Source organism: Haliotis cracherodii, unplaced genomic scaffold (genome assembly GCF_022045235.1).
Source record: "Haliotis cracherodii isolate W230 unplaced genomic scaffold, xgHalCrac1.p SCAF_9, whole genome shotgun sequence".
Lineage (NCBI taxonomy): Eukaryota > Metazoa > Mollusca > Gastropoda > Lepetellida > Haliotidae > Haliotis > Haliotis cracherodii.
Genome location: NW_027266343.1, coordinates 165845 through 187516, shown reverse-complemented (window position 1 = coordinate 187516; position 21672 = coordinate 165845). Strand labels below are relative to the sequence as shown.

The 21672-nt window shown below is 43.8% G+C and overlaps 2 protein-coding genes across 2 annotated transcripts in view; one reads left to right on the top strand and one right to left on the bottom strand.

Annotated features, from left to right (window-relative positions):
* The first annotated feature begins 1764 nt into the window (after nt 1-1764).
* Nucleotides 1765-3808, top strand: LOC139452940 (dentin sialophosphoprotein-like). The gene is made up of 3 exons (XM_071234559.1): nt 1765-1845; nt 2012-2892; nt 2941-3808. Exons 1-3 carry the CDS (start codon nt 1765-1767, stop codon nt 3806-3808), a joined length of 1830 nt encoding a protein of 609 aa, XP_071090660.1.
* A 3472-nt stretch (nt 3809-7280) lies between these two features.
* Nucleotides 7281-21672, bottom strand: part of LOC139452231 (MMS19 nucleotide excision repair protein homolog) — a 46873-nt gene continuing 32481 nt past the window's right edge. Inside the window, exons 17-26 of the mRNA XM_071233629.1 lie at nt 20741-21041; nt 18012-18117; nt 17374-17445; nt 15500-15626; nt 13761-13927; nt 12826-13012; nt 12139-12221; nt 10667-10834; nt 9627-9787; nt 7281-8326 (exon numbers count right to left, since the gene is read on the bottom strand). Coding sequence (XP_071089730.1) covers nt 8299-8326; nt 9627-9787; nt 10667-10834; nt 12139-12221; nt 12826-13012; nt 13761-13927; nt 15500-15626; nt 17374-17445; nt 18012-18117; nt 20741-21041 — 1400 coding nt within the window. The 3' untranslated portion in view covers nt 7281-8298. The remainder of the gene's footprint in view (nt 8327-9626; nt 9788-10666; nt 10835-12138; nt 12222-12825; nt 13013-13760; nt 13928-15499; nt 15627-17373; nt 17446-18011; nt 18118-20740; nt 21042-21672) is intronic.

The window sequence follows — 21672 nt, the reverse complement described above, 5'->3', positions numbered from 1 at the left end:
TTGCATCAAGGTATTCAATAAACATCGCGGATGGATCGGCGATATACTAAAAAAGGACATTTGTGAAAAACGTGATTGGACATGGATGAGGACAAGCGATTGACAGTGGTGTAAGCCTGTCCAGTCAGTGATCATGATACGCTGTCAGCCAGGTGATGCCCTGGAGATCCCACCGCCTCCGTGGTCAAGTGGTAGAGTGTCTGTCCGGAGAGCGGAAGGTCGGAGTTCGGTCCCCGACCGTGTCATACTAAAAAGACGTTAAAAGATGGCACTTGTTGTTACCCTACCTGGCGCTCGGCCATAATGGGCTGAACCAAGGACTGGTCGGCTCGGAATCAGTATACTGAGTGGGGTATTCATGTTAAACAACGGCATGGTATCTCAGCGAGCACTATAACATCGGCATTAGTTCAGTCTAGTACAAGCAGTCTCTCTCTCTCTCTCTCTCTCTCTCTCTCTCTCACACACACACACACGCGCACACACACACGCGAACACACGTACAAGCAGTCTCTTACAAACACGCACGCACGTATAAGTGCAAAAATCTGGAACGCGACGTTAACCCTGTCACCCTGTAGATTCAGAAGTAGAGATCCATAGTAGCGCTTGTTCCTCAGAGATCCGAAAATCAAATGGCTTAAAACATGGATGATTGCTAGTCACCGAACCCCTGGAGGGAATATGTTCAGTGTCTGGTCAACACGCAAATATTTAAATGCCTTGGTATATGCTGGCCATGTCCTGATAGCAGCGTTTAAACAGCATTGTATTCACTCACTCAACAAGAGACGTCAAGGGGTTATAGAGAAAATGACACCTTACAAAAAAACCTTTACAGATAATGACCCTAGACACAAAAAAAACAAAATCCATTTATTTTTTAGTAAGAAACTGCTCTTCACTGATCTTTGTGTCACGTGGTCACAAGTTCTCCATCTCAAAGACATTTTCCCTTTCGGTTGTATATGTCATTGTCTCAGGCCTCCCTTACAGTGGTTACTACTGCCTCACTTATTGTAATTGAACACCCCTAAACAAATAACAATTTATAAATTGGACCTTTACTCCAAACTTAGGGGCTATGTTCACTAAAATGTGGGGCCATTTTTGCAAGGAACCATTATCCCCACGAAACGTTCAACCAGGCGACACTTGACATGGGCCATCAATGGTTGTCCGTCGCCCGTCCAGGCGATGTTTTTACGCGGGAAAGACACTGGCACAAATAAAGACAACTGAATTTCCATGACATTTTCAATGTAGAATACTCAGCATTGTTGAGGTGTAACGTCGATCGAAAAAAATATACATCGCAATCGCCCATGGCGAGATGGCTACACAATGTCAAGTGGAGTATCAATAGCTGGCATCGATACCCAGCTACAGTATCGATTGGCGTAATAAGCTGCTGAAACAAATACCGTATTCCGTTAGTTTTGTTCCACTCGCACCCTGCTTGAAGTAACAGTAAATATTCACCAAAGTAAACCAGTCATACGAGGGTAAACCGAAAAGTCCGCGACCTGACAAATACTGCTTTGTGTAATCAGGTTTCAATTGGTGTATGAAGAATATCATCTCGTGGCAGATACAACACGAAGTTACAGGCTGATAACGGCATTTGTTTTCCGAGAAGTAGACTGGAGAATATGGAGAAACGAGCTGTGATTAAGTACCTGCATTAAAAGGCATGTCTCGAAATACACCAAGATACAAAATCCTGCTTTAGGGTTATTGCCCTCCATATTCAACAGTTCAGAAATGGTCTTGGATTTAGGAGACGGAAGCAGCACAGATGAGTCCATGTCTGGCCGTCCTACAGATCCTACGTCTGAAAGTCAAGTGGAGGCTGTCCCCAAATGGTCATGGCTGACATACATATTACAATTAATTATATCGCGGACACTTTAGGGATCAGTTTGGTGTACATACAGTCCATCTAAACTAACATATTCCACATGAGCAAGCAGTCCAAAAGTTGGATACCCAGAATGATGACACCACTCAGCATGATGACACCATCCAGAATGATGACAGCACCCCGCATGATAACACCATCCAGCATGATGACACCATCCAGAATGATGACAGCACCCAGCATGATGACACCATCCAGAATGATGACAGCACCCAGCATGATGACAGCACCCAGCATGATAACACCACCCAGCATGATGACACCACCCAGCATGATAACACCACCCAGCATGATAACACCACCCAGCATGATAACACCATCCAGCATGATGACACCGCCCAGCATGATGACACCACCCCGCATGATGACACCACCCAGCACGATGACACCACCCAGCATGATAACACCACCCAGCATGATAACACCATCCAGCATGATGACACCATCCAGAATGATGACAGCACCCAGCATGATGACAGCACCCAGCATGATGACACCATTCAGAATAACGACACCATCCAGAATGATGACAGCACTCAGCATGATAACACCACCCAGCATGATGACACCATCCAGAATGATGACAGCACCCCGCATGATAACACCATCCAGCATGATGACACCATCCAGAATGATGACAGCACCCAGCATGATGACAGCACCCAGCATGATGACACCATTCAGAATAACGACACCATCCAGAATGATGACAGCACTCAGCATGATAACACCACCCAGCATGATGACACCATCCAGAATGATGACAGCACCCAGCGTGATGACAGCACCCAGCATGATGACAGCACCCAGCATGATGACAGCACCCCGCATGATGACACCGCCCAGCATGATGACACCACCCCGCATGATGACACCACCCAGCACGATGACACCACCCAGAATGATGAAACCACCCAGCATGATGACAGCACCCAGCATGATGACAGCACCCAGAATATTGACACCACCAGGCATGATGACAGAACCCAGCATGATGACAGCACCTAGCATGATGACAGCACCCAGAATGATGACAGCACCCAGAATGATGACAGCACCCAGCATGATGACAGCACCCAGCATGATGACACCATCCAGCATGATGACACCATCCAGAATAACGACACCGCCCAGCATAATGACACCATCCAGAATGATGACAGCACCCAACATGATGACACCATCCAGCATGATGACACCATCCAGAATAACGACACCACCCAGCATAATGACACCATCCAGAATAACGACACCACCCAGCATGATGACACCGACCAGCATGATGACAGCACCCAGCATGATGACACCACCCAATTTGATAACACCACCCAGCATGATGACACCATCCAGCATGATGACACCACCCAGCATGATGACACCACCCAGCATGATGACACCATCCAGCATGATGGAAGCACCCAGCATGATGACACCACCCAGCATGATGACACTACCAAGCATAACACCATCCAGAATGATGACAACATCCAGCACGATGACACCGACCAGCATGATGACAGCACCCAGCATGATGACAGCACCCTGCATGATGACAGCACCAAGCATGATGACAGCACCCAGAATGATGACAGCACCCAGCATGATGACAGTACCCAGCATGATGACAGCACCCAGAATGATGACAGCACCCAGCATGAAGACAGCGCCCAGCATGATGACAGCACCCAGAATGATGACACCGCCCAGCATGATGACACCGCCCAGCACGATGACACCATCCAGAATGATGACAGCACCCAGACTGATGGCAGCACCCAGCATGATGACAGCACCCAACATGACAGCACCCAGCATGCTGACAGCACCCAGAATGATGACACCATCCAGAATGATGACACCACACAGAATGATGACACCACAGAATGACACTACCCAGCATGATGACAGAACCCAGCATGATGACACCACCAAGCATGATGACCCCTGAATAGAAGTAATTGTGAATGGTCCAGCCTCTGACCTAGCACCCCCTTAATGGAAGTAATTTGGAATGGTCCAGGCTGCTGACATGGCACCCCCTTAATGGAAGTAATTTGGAATGGTCCAGGCTGCTGACATGGCACCCCTGAATAGAAGTAATTGTGAATGGTCCAGGCTCCTGACCTAGCACCCCTGAATAGAAGTGATAGGCATGGTCCAGGCTCCTGACCTAGTACCCCTGAATAGAAGTGATAGGCATGGTCCAGGCTCCTGACCTAGCACCCCTGAATAGAATTGATAGGCATGATCCAGGCTCCTGACCAGGCTATATATGAATATTATAATGAGATTTCTCTTTGAAATGTCATCATTTAGAAAGAGTTGAACAAACATGGATTGGCAAAATCAGGGAATCAGCTTCATGTGGATGACCAAGGATCATAATTGGGTATCTGAGCCAGACAAGCTTATCCTTGCATATCTAATGGACTCAATTCTATATTTTGAAATTGAAGTTTTTCAAACCACTGGCCACCCCTTGTGATGGTACTGTTGGCAACTAATTGACACTGTGTCTGCCCCACAGCAGTAAATAGGTATCCAGTATACAAGAATATGTTGGTCAACTCCAAACACACACTGCACAGTTTACTGACCGGGGCCAATGATATGGTTGGTTGGTTGGTTGGTTGTTTTACGCCGCACTCAGCAATATTCCAGCTATATGACGGCGGTTTGTAAATATTGAGTCTGGACCAGACAATCCAGTGATTAATATCATGAGCATCGATCCACGCAATTGGGATCGATGACATGCATCAACCAAGTCAGTGAACCTGACCACCCAATCCCGTTAGTCGCCTTTTACGACAAGCATGGGTTGCTGAAGACCTATTCTACCCCAGGATCTGGGGCCAATGCAGATCGCACTGTATCATGATATTGTACACAAAAGAAGAAAACAAGCTTTACAAGTTTTATTTACAAAATGATAATATGTTATATATGAGAGTCAAATCATATTAACATGACAACATATCAATATTATGCATTGATAAAATGTTTACACCATGCAACGTCCAACATTTCAGACATCAAACATCACTTTGTTGTATCACAACAAACAAACAAACAATGAGCCTCAGAATGTACCAACAATGTGACTGTAAAAACTAGGGTCAGCACAAACACATCTCCAGGACCATCCCAGGGCATTGCAGGTTGAGGGTATTTGTATCATACAAGTTAGACATAGGTCTTCAGTTATACAAGAAGCCATTTATAACATTGGAATAACTTGAGTACAGGTGTTTAATTATGTTAATCCCTTTATCGTCCTATTTATTTTCAGGAACAGACTATTTATCTTTGTGTACTGGGGACTTTGTTTGTTTTTTGTTTGTTTGTCGTTGTTTAAAACCAGACAAAACAATGTTCCAGCTATATGACAGTGGTCTGTAAATAATCAAGTCTGATCCTGACTATCCAGTGATTGATATCATGAGCATCGATCCACGTAATTGGGATACAATGATATGCATCACCCAAGTCAGCGAGCCTCACCACCCAGTCCTGTTAGTCGACTCTTACGACAAGCATAGTCGCCTTTTACAGCAAGCATGGGTTGCTGAAGACCTATTCTAATTCCAATTTTCAGGGTGAATGATTGTTTGTGAAGGCTGATGCTTAATACAGTTAGAGATTTCCTTGTGTGAACTTCTGATAGTGTTATGAAAATTGAAGGTAATAAATTCTATTGTTTCTTATCAGTTTAATTAAAGGTGCCTGCTACAATTGACTTTGTTCCTTGATTCAAACAGCCCTATATGTTAGCATCTAGCGAGCCTCACAGTTCATGCTATCAGCTTCCATGTGTACACGATTCCGTGTTGTGAATATAGTAAAGCCTTCACCTATAGTGCAAACCGCACCATCACCTCACACAGCTTGTAAGCTGTATTCAATAGAGGGAGGGAGTGAGTGAGTTAGTTTAGGTCAGAGAAATTAAGTCTGCTTTTAACAGTATTCAAGTTATATCACGGTGTGTCAGCTTAATGTGGGAGGAGAGCCCGAAGTGATGCAGGTCTCAGATGTTTACCACTTCGGTGAAACCCCAGAGCATGGTAGGGTGCTGACTGTATTTGTATTCTACAGATCATGCAGCAGTCAGACATTGGAGCACTCCTTGTGTGTTATTGCCATGGTAACAACAGGCCACTTGGAGCCCCTGGAACCATATTCACACACATCTGTGTAAAGGGAACTAAACGAGAACAATGCTGGCCTAAACTATAATCAGTGAGTGAGTGAGTGAGTGAGTACAATATCACTAAAATCAGATCTTTTGCTTTGATATGAAGATACGAGGTCACCTCCATATAGAACTTGGTCAGCCAATCAAGGTATCTGTTTCTCGCAAATGGAACTAAAATGATGTTTCCTGAATATACATAATGAAGGCTGCACATTTGTGTTGATATTTTGGACATCCTATTGTTTTTTAGCTTCTGCACTCAAAATGGTAAACCATCAAAGGCATAGGTCTAGGGCTGGAACAAGTCCAAACCTACTACCCGGGTACCCTCCCCCCTATTACCTGACCCTACCCGGGTACCCAACCCCCTATTACCTGACCCTCTCCAGGTACCCCCAGCCCCCTATCACCCGACCCTACCCGGGTACCCAGCCCCCCTATTACCCGACCCTACCCGGGTTAAAACACCCCCCCCCCCCCCATTACCCGACCCTACCTGGGTACCCCCATCCCCCCACCCCCTATTACCTGACCCTACCCGGGTACCCCCAACCCCTATTACCCGACCCTAGCCGGGTACCCCCACCCCCTATTACCCGACCCTACCCGGGTACCCCCCACCCCCTATTACCCGACCCTACCTGGGTACCCCCATCCCCCCACCCCCTATTACCCGACCCTAGCCGGGTACCCCCACCCCCTATTACCCGACGCTAGCTGGGTACCCCCACCTCCCCACGCCCTATTACCCGACCCTAGCCGGGTACCCCCCACCCCCTATTACCCGACGCTAGCTGGGTACCCCCACCTCCCCACGCCCTATTACCCGACCCTAGCCGGGTACCCCCACCCCCTATTACCCGACGCTAGCTGGGTACCCCCCACCTCCCCACGCCCTATTACCCGACCCTAGCCGGGTACCCCCCACACCCTATTACCCGACGCTAGCTGGGTACCCCCACCTCCCCACGCCCTATTACCCGACCCTAGCCGGGTACCCCCACCCCCTATTACCCGACCCTCCCCGGGTACCCCCAACCCCTATTACCCGACCCTAGCCGGGTACCCCCACCCCCTATTACCCGACGCTAGCTGGGTACCCCCACCTCCCCACCCCCTATTACCCGACCCTTCCTGGGTACCCCCCACCCCCTATTACCCGACCCTACCCGGGTACCTAGCCCCCTATTACCCGACCCTACCCGGGTACCTGCTGTAGGTCTTATGAGACAGGTACAAAATGTCAGATTTGGAAAAGTCTGCCCTGGCAAAATGTATTTAGATACATGTATAAAATGATCTGGTTATGCATACACTGAAGTGTACTGCATGATGTTTTATCTTTATTCAAACATATAAAAGTCAGAAGGAATAGGTGCACAGTCAGAAAGAAATGGGAACATTAGTGACTTGTAGTGTAACCACAGGGTTTTAGATAATTTTTGTCTTTAAACAATATATCATGTGACAAACCACGGGTCCGGGTAGTCCTGTGGGTACCTTGGTCCTACTCAGTACCTACTCGACCCGAGTACCCGAGTTACACGTCCCAGCCCGAAATAGTTCTGTCCTGGAAGGGTTTGCTTTTGTTAACTTGAAATTTATGAAGCAAGGTGGCAAAGATATGAGGACAAATCATTTGAGAGAGCTGACCTCTGTTTGGCTCAAGCGTCCACACATCTTTCAGTTACCTTGTAACACAAGTCGAAGGTGTGACAGGATTCTCCTAAAGCAACCTTCTATACAGGTGACCTCAAATCTTGAAAAACATAAAAACTGACATTTTAGGTTATTTCTTTTAGAAAAAGTATCTAAATATGTTGTCATGTGTGCAGTATTAGTTTAGCTTGTCTTGCTGTTTACTCTGTTGTAGCCTACTGTCTTGTAGAATAATCTACAGAGATTGTTCGTGACGAACATATAAGATCGCATTTGGAGAAAATGTATGATTGTCTGTTTTTCACTTCAATCACAGATACATACAAGTGTATAGCCAGACCCCACACAGATGAACAGCGACAACAGATCATTGTTTATTCACATTTCTAACTCAGCTCCTTGTAAAGTTGTACTAATGTCCACACGCTCACACACTATTCCACAGATATACACGTTATACTCCGGTCCACTGTGGGATATGCTAAGGTGAATCTTGATTTGGTCTACTGGATCACTTGGTGGGTCACTTGCCTGGTTCTCCAATCAGAAACCTGCACAAAAGAGAAGCAAGAGTTATCTCCCTTCATAAAACCATCTAAATTGTTTTATTTGTTTGTTGTTTAACGTCGCACTCAGTGATATTCCAGCAATATGACAGCAGTCACTAAATAATTTCATCTAGACTGGACAATCCAGTGATTGACATGAGCATTGTTCTATGTAATTCGGATAAAATGACATGCATCAACCAAGTCAGCAAGTTGGACCAACCAATCCCGTGAGAGGGTGAGAGGAGTATTCAATATATCCTGCTCAAAACAAGTATATTTTTTCGGACATTTTTATGAAAAAGTCTGCTCAGCCTTCACAACAACTAAATTCATGATCCCTAACATTTTTTGGTCAGTATATTTCCACTCTGGGGGGCTTTTCTACTGGCTTTTTGTTAACTGATGAGAGGTTTTTTTTAAAAATAATTCTAATGCTATGGTGTTTTGGGTAACTTGTAATTAGCACATGTTCATGTGGTGCCCCGAGTGATTGAGTGAGTGATTGAGTGAGTGAGTGAGTGAGTGAGTGAGTGAGTGAGTGAGTGAGTGAGTGAGTGAGTGAGTGAGTGAGTGAGTGAGTGAGTGAGTGAGTGAGTGAGTGAGTGAGTGAGTGAGTGAGTGAGTGAGTGAGTGAGTGAGTTGGGTTTAACGCCGCTTTTAACAGTATTCCAGTCATATCATGGTGTGTAAGCTTAATGTGGGAGGAAAGCCCGAAGTGATGCAGGTCTCAGACGTTTACCACTTCGGTGATACCCACGAGCAGGGGTATGATGCTGACAAACCTAGAAACATAATCGGGGCAAACCGGGATTCGAACCCACAATCATAGGTTTCTGGCGTGCCTAAGAGACGCAACTCTGCACAGCGAATCGCGGCGCCTTAGACGACTGGGCCACCCATGCCCCCGGTCCCACAAGTGAGTCACACGTGGCATATAACAGTGATATATGTCGAAGACACAATAAGCAAGACGTTGCACATGATTCACGGCAGTTGGGTTCATATATGTACATGAGACCTGCATTCAGACGGTAAGAAGAGATGTGTACAGACATACCGGTACGCAAGCAGTTTCAAATCAATTGGGTTAAGGGGATTTAGTTTGTATATTTTACACAAATACACAGCTAAGCTGGAGCTCTTGCTTACTGAAAGTAGTTCCGCCCGGCGACCTCATTTGCATATTTATTGGATTATCACACCTCAGTTATTCCATTGACAACACTCCCCAATATATCAGTTGATTATTAATTGGCAAAACAATGCAACAGCTGAAAACATCTGTAAACAAACTGCCTACCAGTTTCCCCGTGTGACGACAGCTTGTCTTCTGACGAGTCTCTTCTTGTCGTCCAGTGTACTCTGCAGTGACTTTGTGACCTTTGACTTGAGGGTCAAGGTCACATGACTAGGCAGCACCGTCAGGCAGTTGAGGCACTGCAGAGCTGCTATTCTAACTCTCTGTTGAAAAAAAAAAATTGTGAGAAAATACCTATTAACTAAATCCCTAAAAACTTACAAAAATATTTTTACATATATTTTTGTCATTCAAAAAGAATTTATGATGGAATCAAAAGCAGCAAGACAAAACATGTAGAATATAGGCAAGAGCACGGGTATGGTGCGCACAAACCTAAAATCACAATCGGGGCAAACCAGGTTACGATCCTACAATCATAAGTTTCTGGAGTGCCCAAGGAACACTACTCTGCACAAGGAATTGTGAGGCCTTAGACGACTTGGCCTTCCGTATTCCCAGATTGTAGGTAAGAAATGACAACATATGAAACATATACTACTCTGCTTTTTATAGTGATATTTTTCATCTTCTCATGATATGCCAAACTTATGCTCATAATAAGTCAAGGGTATATTTAAATAGAATGATATATCTGATTATCCTTGCCAAAAGTTGAGTCGTATATTTGCTGTTGTCATGAGCGTCATGGCATCATGTCATGTTGTCATGGGCTGTTGTTGTCATAACTGAGTGGTAACTTACCAACCATTCAAGACATTTTCATATTTAAAGGAAACATATTCCTGACAGTATCTATTTGTCTGTCAGTTTAACGAGTGCATGAGCTCTTTAGCTATGAGATGAGAAGTGCATTGGAAAGCAGAGAGGTTAGGTTGAAAAATATAAAAAACACTTTCACAGTTTGTTTTGTTTTTGTCAGTCTTAGAACTTTTGGACCAGTCCTTGTGCAGCGTATCACCGTCATTGGCACATCTGTTCTTCCCACCCACCTCTCCATAAACACTCCATGGTGGCAGAACTCCGCCGTAAGTCAGAGCCCCCAACTTGTCATAGTCACTTACTTTACCTGTCACACTTACCATGGAAGCGGAATTTGTTGTCAGTTTGAGAAGTTGAGGCACCAGCGTGTCTATATATTTGGTGATGATTTCAGGGGCATCACTTGTGAGCTCGGTGACCTTGGTCAAGGTTGAGGTCAGGAGGTCAGGCTCCGCACACGACAATGACTGCATCATGATTGGCATCAGCTAAACAGGGAGATTTACAGACGTTCAGCAATGACATGAAACATTTAATTCAGTATTTATTTCCCCAGAGAGTACTATTTAGGACGCAATTTGTCAAGAATTTAGGGTGAGGGAGCAAAAATTAACTTTGTTTAAGCATCAGGCCATCGAGGGGTGTGCAGTATCAGTGGTATGCTGGTCTATTGCAGTATGGCCTTCAGAAATACTCGTATCACAATGCAACCCTCACGTACAGATATTTTCCAATACAGTCACAGATGAATTAATATATCTACTATCTTGAGGCATTTGGATGGACTGGCTTCCATCTAAACCATATAAACAGCACATGCTTCAAGCTGTTCACATTAACATTCCATATTGATGACAACATAGGAGGTCTCGTTTACCAATACTACCCATCTCACAATCTAAGTCTGGATTATTGAATAAAGATGTACTATTTTAACCGTATAAATATATATAATTTGGTCCCATAGTGTATTGCAATATGTATCGCATATATGTACAGCTTTCCATATTGCGATATGTTGCTATACGATTTAAGTGCCAGTACGCCGACCCTAATGACGTCTGTGAAAACTGCAACACAGAATCAGTCAGGTCACAAATGGTTAGTTTTCTCCAGTGGGCCATCTGTACGAGTACTCAGCTGATTGAACAAGCTGATGTTCCAATCTCAAGAACATCAGATCTTAGAAACACTCCACATGAGATCGTGTCACGTTAACTTCCTAATCCATCAACCAGTGTCACGGCTTCTAAACTCTTGGCACAATAGAGCAAAGCATTCAGAGCAGCATTTTACATTTTTGTATCTTGAAAAAAGACAGGCAGTTCTGAATGGAAACTAGTAAAGGTTGCATTTTTTGGGGTAATATTTTGTTGCCATTTTGTTGATACATCATGTCATTTCTGACAGCTAAAGAGTTTACTAATAAAAGGTGTATTTGTGTTTTGTGTGAGTTTTCTATTGCTAAGATTGAAGTGTCTGAATGAAGGTGGAAGTAACATGAAACTGAATTGTTTCAAGAAGCTGGAATCTGACTGATTCAAGAACGTGTCCATCCTTTAGTTAGATTGTGGTCAAAGTTCACCAAATGCATTTAACAATTTGATTGAAAAATAAAAAGCCTTGCACCTCTTGCCCTTTTATAAAATTTGGAAAACATTGAAACATTTATTTATTGTGGCCGTGTGTAAGTGCAAACTTCCAATATGGCCCCTTCAACATGATGCCAGATAGATTACATATCTCAGTGTTAATGTGTAACTATAAGGGAGAAGTACTTGGAAGCACTCACAGCCTTCACCTCCGCCAGCAGCACCTGTTTAGGCAGGAACCTCAGCAGGTGGGAGATGGCCACGAGGTAACAGGACTTCGCATCTGTAAACACAATCTTGCTTCTCATCGTCAACAAAAGCAGCTTACAAAAGTTCACATATTTTGAAGAGTGAGTGAGTACAGCTGCACTCTACTTTAAGCAGTATTCTCATGGCAGAGGGACACCAGAAATAGGTCATCTCCATTACAACCTGGGTCTTTGGTGAGATGAGAAAACACTTTAACCCCACGGCTACCCCAACACCCTCAAGCTGTTCCTTGTTTAGTGCTGCTCTCAGCAATATTCCGGCTGTATGATGGTGATAGACAATGAAGTCTGGCACAGGTTGCTGGTCATAAGATTTGGAACATATATGTTGACATTAAATTGATGGTATACATGCTTTACAAATCTTGCAATCGACCGAAATCTGCCAGCAGTTTACGAACCCGGATGTCAATTTCATTTTTCATTGGACTATGCATAAGCTTGTTAGTCCTGTCAAAATGTTACTCCATACATTGGCAAGGATTTAAACTGGATTTTTCTAGTCAGTTAACTCCATTGCCTCGGGAAGATCGAATTGGGGCACGTTAGACCAATGAGTGCCTCCTCTGTCCTGTATCATAACAGCCTAGAGATATCACGTGATACCACACCCCTTACCTTTACTGACAGACCGGAACTTGTCTGTAAGCACAGCTATATTCTGAATAAACAACTTCTGTCTGTAGAATAGCTGGATAATGGCTGACATCTCACAGGTCATCACATCGTCATGGTCAGACACAATCGTCAGGAAGCCGTTAGCAGCAGATACGCCAAGGTCAGGGTCGTCCAGGAGAGATATCAACTAAAATGATGAGTGAGTGAGTGAGTTTGGTTTAACGCTGCCTTGAACAGCCTTTCAGTGATATCACGGCCTGTTCGATATTTTCAACTTTAGCTAAACCCTATACATAGGTACGGTGCAGACAAACCGAGAATCATAAACTGGGATTTGAAGAAACAATCATAGGATTCTGTCATGCCAAAGGGACACAACTCTGCACAGGGAATTGAAGCACCTTAGAAAACTGGTCAACCATGACACCTTAGGCTGTTGACAACAGGTTGCCTTGTCAAGTGAATTATTCCAAGGACCAGATTTAATACATGAAACACTCCACCCTAGTAAATACCATCCACATGGTTTGAAAACTAATTTGATATATAATCCAAGCAATTTGAGATTTTAACCCATGATCAATGGTTTCTGTCTGCCTTAGGTACACGATGCTGGAATTAAAATGTGGTGCCTTATATATAAAATGATGAAGATTGATTTAAGAATGTTTTGGAATAATAACCATTCGATCAAATTATCTCTGAGGGGAGTTTCTGTCCCGAAAGATGGAGATGGTGATGTAACAGAATCCAGATCCAGAGTCTATATCACAATAGAACAGACATCACGTAACTGGATAACCGAAGCTGCACAAGTTGGAAATGTTTACCTAGTTCGTGAAACCACAACCATGGTTGTCAGGGCAAATGAAACCAAAGATCAGAGGATCCTGCACAGGCAAGGGATGTAACTCAACCAGCTATGTGTCCCATACCTTCTGGATGAAGATGCTGGCCTCGGAGTGTCCCCGAAGGACAAGTGCCTTCGAGAGCCACACCCAAATATTCAGGGCTTTTTCACGACTAGGATTGGGAGGTGAGAGTTCAAGGTCACAGGTCAGTACGTCTCTGGTCTTCTTTATGAAAGACTCAAGGCTGTCATCTACAAAACAGTTAAACAATACAGGATTCTGACGTGGTAAGTCAAGTGTATGATGAGTCGTTTGAAACTCATGACAGTGAAATATTCCAAGTCCTGGGTAAGGACTACAAACTCTCTCAGTTAGATAACTGTTGATAAACAACCTGGACTCTGAACTGTGAAGCCCCTCTGGCATCAACTCTTCTCCCAGGTTCTGTCATAACAGGTGGAAGTAGGGAGCATATTAGGAACCATGAAAAGGTAAAAACACGTTGATTGTTGAAACAGCATTGGAACTAAAAGTAAGTTGTCCCCAAACCTTTCTTTCCTAATTTGCAATCTTTTTCATGTAATTTGATTCTGCTCATAGAAACATTATGCTTCCTTCCATTACATTCTTTCTCCAAAACCAAGACTTAGTACTACCAGGCGCGGTAAAATGGGGCTTAACGCTGCCTGCACATGTGTGTGGCTGCTTGTTTTAGTCAGGACTAATGCCGATTTTATAGCACTAGCCCACTGAGATCCCATGCAGGAATACCCCACTCAGACACAGTATATACTCTGAGCCGATCAGTCCTTGTTTTAGCCCCTTATTGCTTAGCGCCAGACAGGGTAACAAGTACCATATTTTAACGTCTTTAGGAATGGTATGATGTGGCCAGGGGTTCAACCCCCCCACCTTAGACTCTCTATCTACAGCACGGAGGCGGTCCCTAAGTACTTAAAACTTTTGTTATGCTGAATTACATATTAGAATTTATGTGTAAAACACACTAAAGGACTACCATCACACACAGCTTAGTGACCTACATACCAAATACATACACCTACCCACAATGCCGTATCCTGCTGCATCTCAATAAAAATACCAATTCTTCATTCCCTGATTACCAGTTTTTACTGACAGAAATGGGAGTCATGCCGTCTGCTACAGAAGGGGCTCCATTATTCAAGGAAGAGCATGTCCTGTGTCATGTGCTTAGCAACAGTTGGAAACAAGGGAATGTTGACAATCTTTACCTGTATAAACAGAGTTGGTCCATCCACAAAAAAGATGAGAAACTAAGTTTCTCTGAAATGATACAATAAGTTATCATACCTCCATGTCAGAATGACGACATTTGATTGGTCCACGTGACCTTGATTAGATACGATGCATCCCCCCTTGGAGGGAAACAAATTTCTCAGTGGGTGAATAAATCCCTTATACCCCGCCATGAGCAAGTCAGGGTGACATAGATTTCTGAGAGGTAGAAAAAAATCCCTGAAAACCTTGCTTCAAAGCAAAAGGCCGCATGCTTTTTCTGAGTCTATGAAAGTCAAGTGACATAGCACAAGCTGACCTCCGCTTAATCGAACAGCTGTTTTCAATCAATTTTGAATTTGTTTTAATTATTATACAATGTCATATTAAAACATGTTGGTAAGATAAATTTGTTGCAGCAGGATCACTCGGGGTACATGGGGTTTAATGTGTCCTGCGTTAGGTTTTATACCACAAGCTGGATAAACCCCATGTGAGTATACCCCTGTGATCTTGCCACAACTTATATTGTTTTTCATGGTGTTTAGATTCACGAGGTGACTGACCTGCTGGGAGTTTGTTCACAAGGCCAGCACAACATTTGGTTGCGCAGATCTGCGTGAAGCTGTGCCCCGACTCTCGACACAGTTGCAGCAGGGACTGTAGCAGCGTCATCACCTCTGGGATCTGTGTCTGCCACATACAACACAGACATTGAAAATACACAGGGGTGGGTCATCTATATCAGGTAACAGACAGACATTGTAGTTGAATACACAGGGATGGGTCATCTATATCAGGTAACAGACAGACATTGTAGTTGAATACACAGGGCTGGGTCATCTAGATCAGGTAACAGACAGACATTGTAGTTGAATACACAGGGCTGGGTCATCTATATCAGGTAACAGACAGACATTGTAGTTGAATACACAGGGTAGGTCATCTACATCAGGTAACAGACAGACATTGTAGTTGAATACACAGGGGTGGGTCATCTATATCAGGTAACAGACAGACATTGTAGTTGAATACACAGGGCTGGGTCATCTATATCAGGTAACAGACAGACATTGTAGTTGAATACACTGGGGTGGGTCATCTAGATCAGGTAGCAGACAGACATTGTAGTTGAATACACAGGGTTGGGTCATCTATATCAGGTAACAGACAGACATTGTAGTTAAATACACAGGGGTGGGTCATCTATATCAGGTAACAGACAGACATTGTAGTTGAATACACAGGGGTGGGTCATCTATATCAGGTAACAGACAGACATTGTAGTTGAATACACAGGGGTGGGTCATCTATATCAGGTAACAGACAGACATTGTAGTTGAATACACAGGGGTGGGTCATCTATATCAGGTAACAGACAGACATTGTAGTTGAATACACTGGGGTGGGTCATCTATATCAGGTAACAGACAGACATTGTAGTTGAATACACAGGGGTGGGTCATCTATATCAGGTAACAGACCGACACTGTAGTTGAATACACAGGGGTGGGTCATCTATATCAGGTAACAGACAGACATTGTAGTTGAATACACAGGCAATCTCACCTGGGGGTTGTGGTATCAACAATATAAGAGAAATTCCAGACTTTCCTGAGGAGTTTTGCTCGTTTGATTTATCAAGTTTTTATATTAAATAGACACAAAGGGCGAGGTAGTAATCATTCCTCAAATATCATTCTGAAGCATAACTTATGCCAATATAGTAGTACTTTACAGCTTTGTGTTAGAGATTAAGTTTGGTTAAGAAATATTGTACGGTTATCAAGAGTCAAAGGTGTTGCTGTGGAAACTTACAAAAGTATATTTTCCAAAACTCCCAAATCAAGAAAAGGTGCCATTTTATCACTAGACCTATCAATGTGCCAAGTGGGGTGAAGAAATATTGTAAAGTTTTGAAGATCTGTTCAGGAAACAAGCTCCACTACCATTTTCAGGCTAAGTCGAATTTGTTGCCCAAAACTTGAAAATATTTCCTAAAAAAATCCCAAACTAAGGCACCAGTTCACCACGAGACCTATCTATGTACCAAGTCTGGGGAAGAAACACTGCCTGGTATTCTGCTCCGGAAACGTCATCTTGCAAGGATGAACACGGACAGATGGTGTCCATTTTATAAAACATGCTGCAGAGGATGATAACAAAGGATAAATACACGAATAGAAATAGTTTCTCACTCTTGTTTTCACAAAAGTTAACTATTTCATGACATTTGTTTACCTAAATGAATAGATTATTCAAAACAAAAACAAGTGAAAAACATGTTAATTTGTCGAAAGGACTGAGTTAGATGTGACGAATCATCACATCTCGCTGGCCTCTGACAGAGGTACAAGCTTGACGACCAGGTACTCTGGGTAGGCAAGTGTGATGGTTCTGCATATTGAGACAGTGATGGAGAGGTTGAAAAGCTCCCTACCTCCCTGGGTAGCGAGCACAACACTGCCATGAGTACAGCCACCAGCCGAGTCTGACCAGGAGGAGACGTGTGCTGGAAACAAGTTGGTCAGGTTAACAAGGCAGAACATAGACATGTGATAGTTCATAATGAGTGTCATAACATATTTGTAAATATTTAATTCTTTAAAATGAAAAGGAATCAAACTGACTTGAGGTTCTGTCATGTGTCAGGAATCTTCTGTGTTAAAAGTTGTCCACCAGTCACCCATGAGGGGTCTGGTGGACAACAAATTTATCTTACTGCACACTTAATTATATTGCCGGTACATGCAGGCCGCTTACACATTTTGTAAATGAACCAGATGGTGATACAATTTGGGGGCTGTTCCTAATGTCTACAACACAAATCTTGCTACACAAACATCCCCTGTTCCTAATGTCTACAACACAAATCTTGCTACACAAACATCTCCTGTTCCTAATGTCTACAACACAAATCTTGCTACACAAACATCCCCTGTTCCTAATGTCTACAACACAAATCTTGCTACACAAACATCCCCTGTTCCTAATGTCTACAACACAAATCTTGCTACACAAACATCCCCTGTTCCTAATGTCTACAACACAAATCTTGCTACACAAACATCCCCTGACCTGCAGCGGTTTGAAGCTGTCAGATTTGACGTCTGCTCTTGGTATCACAGCCATGTTGCCCCGGACCAACAGTTCACACACGGTCTGCATCAGCTCCTCAGCTTTCCTTCAACACACAACACAGGAGGGGTGCAACGATTCAGGTGTTGCTCGGTGCATTGCTATACTGATTCACGAGTTGCTCGGTGCATCGCTATACTGATTCAGGTGATGCTCGGTGCATCGCTATACTGATTCACGTGTTGCTCGGTGCATCGCTATACTGATTCAGGTGTTGCTCGGTGCATCGCTATACTGATTCAGGTGTTGCTCGGTGCATCGCTATACTGATTCATGTGTTGCTCGGTGCATCGCTATACTGATTCACATGTTGCTCGGTGCATCGCTATACTGATTCAGGTGATGCTCGGTGCATCGCTATACTGATTCACGTGTTGCTCGGTGCATCGCTATACTGATTCACGAGTTGCTCGGTGCATCGCTATACTGATTCACGTGTTGCTCGGTGCATCGCTATACTGATTCACGTGTTGCTCGGTGCATCGCTATACTGATTCATGTGTTGCTCGGTGCATCGCTATACTGATTCACGTGTTGCTCGGTGCATCGCTATACTGATTCACGAGTTGCTCGGTGCATCGCTATACTGATTCCCGTGTTGCTCGGTGCATCGCTATACTGATTCATGTGTTGCTCGGTGCATCGCTATACTGATTCATGTGTTGCTCGGTGCATCGCTATACTGATTCAGGTGTTGCTCGGTGCATCACTATACTGATTCATGTGTTGCTCGGTGCATCGCTATACTGATTCATGTGTTGCTCGGTGCATCGCTATACTGATTCAGGTGTTGCTCGATGCATCGCTATACTGATTCACATGACGCTCGGTGCATCGCTATACTGATTCAGGTGTTGCTCGGTGCATCGCTATACTGATTCATGTGATGCTCGGTGCATCGCTATACTGATTCAGGTGTTGCTTGGTGCATCGCTATACTGATTCATGTGATGCTCGGTGCATCGCTATACTGATTCATGTGATGCTCGGTGCATCACTATACTGATTCATGTGTTGCTCGGTGCATCACTATACTGATTCAGGTGTTGCTCGGTGCATCACTATACTGATTCAGGTGTTGCTCGGTGCATCGCTATACTGATTCATGTGATGCTCGGTGCATCGCTATACTGATTCACGTGTTGCTCGGTGCATCGCTATACTGATTCATGTGTTGCTCGGTGCATCACTATACTGATTCATGTGTTGCTCGGTGCATCGCTATACTGATTCATGTGATGCTCGGTGCATCACTATACTGATTCATGTGTTGCTCGGTGCATCGCTATACTGATTCATGTGATGCTCGGTGCATCGCTATACTGATTCACGTGTTGCTCGGTGCATCACTATACTGATTCATGTGTTGCTTGGTGCATCGCTATACTGATTCATGTGATGCTCGGTGCATCGCTATACTGATTCATGTGATGCTCGGTGCATCGCTATACTGATTCATGTGATGCTCGGTGCATCGCTATACTGATTCACGTGTTGCTCGGTGCATCGCTATACTGATTCATGTGTTGCTCGGTGCATCACTATACTGATTCAGGTGTTGCTCGATGCATCACTATACTGATTCATGTGTTGCTCGGTGCATCACTATACTGATTCACGTGACGGGTAAGGATACAAGTTCCCAGCAACCCATGCTTGTCACAAGAGGTGGCTAAATGAAACAGGTGGTCAGACTAGGTGACTGCATATCACTGCATCCCAACTGCATGGATTGATGCTCATGATGTCAATCATTGAATTGTATGATCCAGACACCATTTATAACAGACCTCCGTCCGATGCTGGAACATTGCTGAGTGCTTAGCAGGGTGTTAGACAACATAATTATAAAAAAAACATTCTTTTTTTCAACGTATTTCCCAAAATTGTGACACATTTAATTGTGATACAAGTCAGTTTCTAAAAAAACTGTTTCTTAGTTAGGCTTCTATTATGTTGTTAGAATACATTTCCGAACATATCAAGTTTTCATGTATTTAAGAAATAAACAACAAGTGGGATATGTTTATCGTACAATAAAACACTCCAGAGAGAATAAACCATGCACCCCTCAGGGGTTTATTCTCCCAGCAGTGTTTTATTGTACAATAGCCAACTACCACTCATGTTTTGTTTGTTATAGGAGACATCAATCCATAAAGAGGATGGTAATAAAATGTAAAAGCCTAAAAATATTAACCCGTATTTAGATAATGATGACTCCCTGAACACAATCCAACCTCAACAATGTCAGACAAGTCCATTTTATAAACTGGGGGTTAAGTTTGGTACTTCCCAGACATTCTCACAATTTTCATCTGTACCTTTTCTTCCAATACCGATTGTCGCACTTTTGGATGCAATTGTTTGGCCATTGCTTTTATCCAGGCTACATCTATGGGAAACAACTCACTAGACACGTCATTCAATTTGCGACGTCATCAAGTTGCGAGCATATGTTAGAATCTCCAGAAATGACGTCATGATAGAACAATGTTTTATTGTGAAACAAACAATGCTTTGTTCTTTATTGTTCTTTGCAATTTATCACATAGCTATCTTATACTGTATCTTACATTGTACCACGACCAATTGCAAACCCTTGAGATACTTATGTTACAAATTGTATTGGAATAAACTGTAATCTACCCTCAGATTAGAATACTCACCTTCTGTCCAGGGAGGCAACTGTGTATCTGAAGACTTTGGCAAGCTCTGTCACAACCTCATCACTGACTCCCCCACAGTCCCCATCTGAGCCATCTGCTCCCCAACCGTCTGCTCCCTGACCGTCTGCTCCCTGACCGTCTGCTCCCTGACCGTCTGCTCCCTGACTGTCTGCTCCCTGGAGAAGCACCAAGAGCACCTGCTTCAGCACTGTCTCATACAAATAGGCCACAATCTCCTGGTGGGATCGATGATCTCGGGCAAGAGCACTCAGACACTTGGCAGACACAAGGGACAGGTTGTCTGAAAAAAAATAGTCATTTGTATTGAGACATTTTGCTTCAGGCTGTAATCAGCAATATTGTACCTATGTATGATGGTGGTCTGTAAATAGTGGGGTCTGGGTTTGACTAGGTTCAAAGCATCAGCAAAGACTAACACTGCACTGTAAGTGTACCGTATATGACTTCGTATAAGTCAAATTTTGAGGACCAGAAAAAAGATTCTGTAGAAAGGGGTCGGCTTATCCACGGGATACACTTTCATGATAGTATTTTTCAGATCACACAGACAGACAGACGACAGGGTTTTACACGACGTACAAATGTATAGAATGGGTGCAGAAGATTTTGTTTGTTTATTTGTTTGTTGTTTAACGCAGCACTCAGCATTATTCCAACTATATGACCGCTCTCTGTAAATAATTAAGTCTGGACCAGACAACCCAGTGATTGACATCATGAACATCGATCCACACAATAGGGATATGATGACATGCATCACCCAAGTCAGCGAGCCTGACCACCCGATCCCATTAGTCGCCTCTTATGGCAAGCATGGTTTGCTAAAGACCTTTTCTACCCCGGATCTTCGGTTGTACCAAATTATTCACCGCAAATATAAAGGTCTTGTAACTGAAGTAAGCACCAAATAT

Coding starts and splice junctions, on each gene's coding strand:
- LOC139452940 (XM_071234559.1), top strand. CDS start 1,765: ATGGTCTTGGATTTAGGAGACGGAAGCAGCACAGATGAGTCCATGTCT. Junction 1,846..2,011: donor ATCCTACGTCTGAAAGTCAA/GTGGAGGCTGTC, acceptor GACACCACTCAG/CATGATGACACCATCCAGAA. Junction 2,893..2,940: donor CAGAATATTGACACCACCAG/GCATGATGACAG, acceptor GCATGATGACAG/CACCCAGAATGATGACAGCA.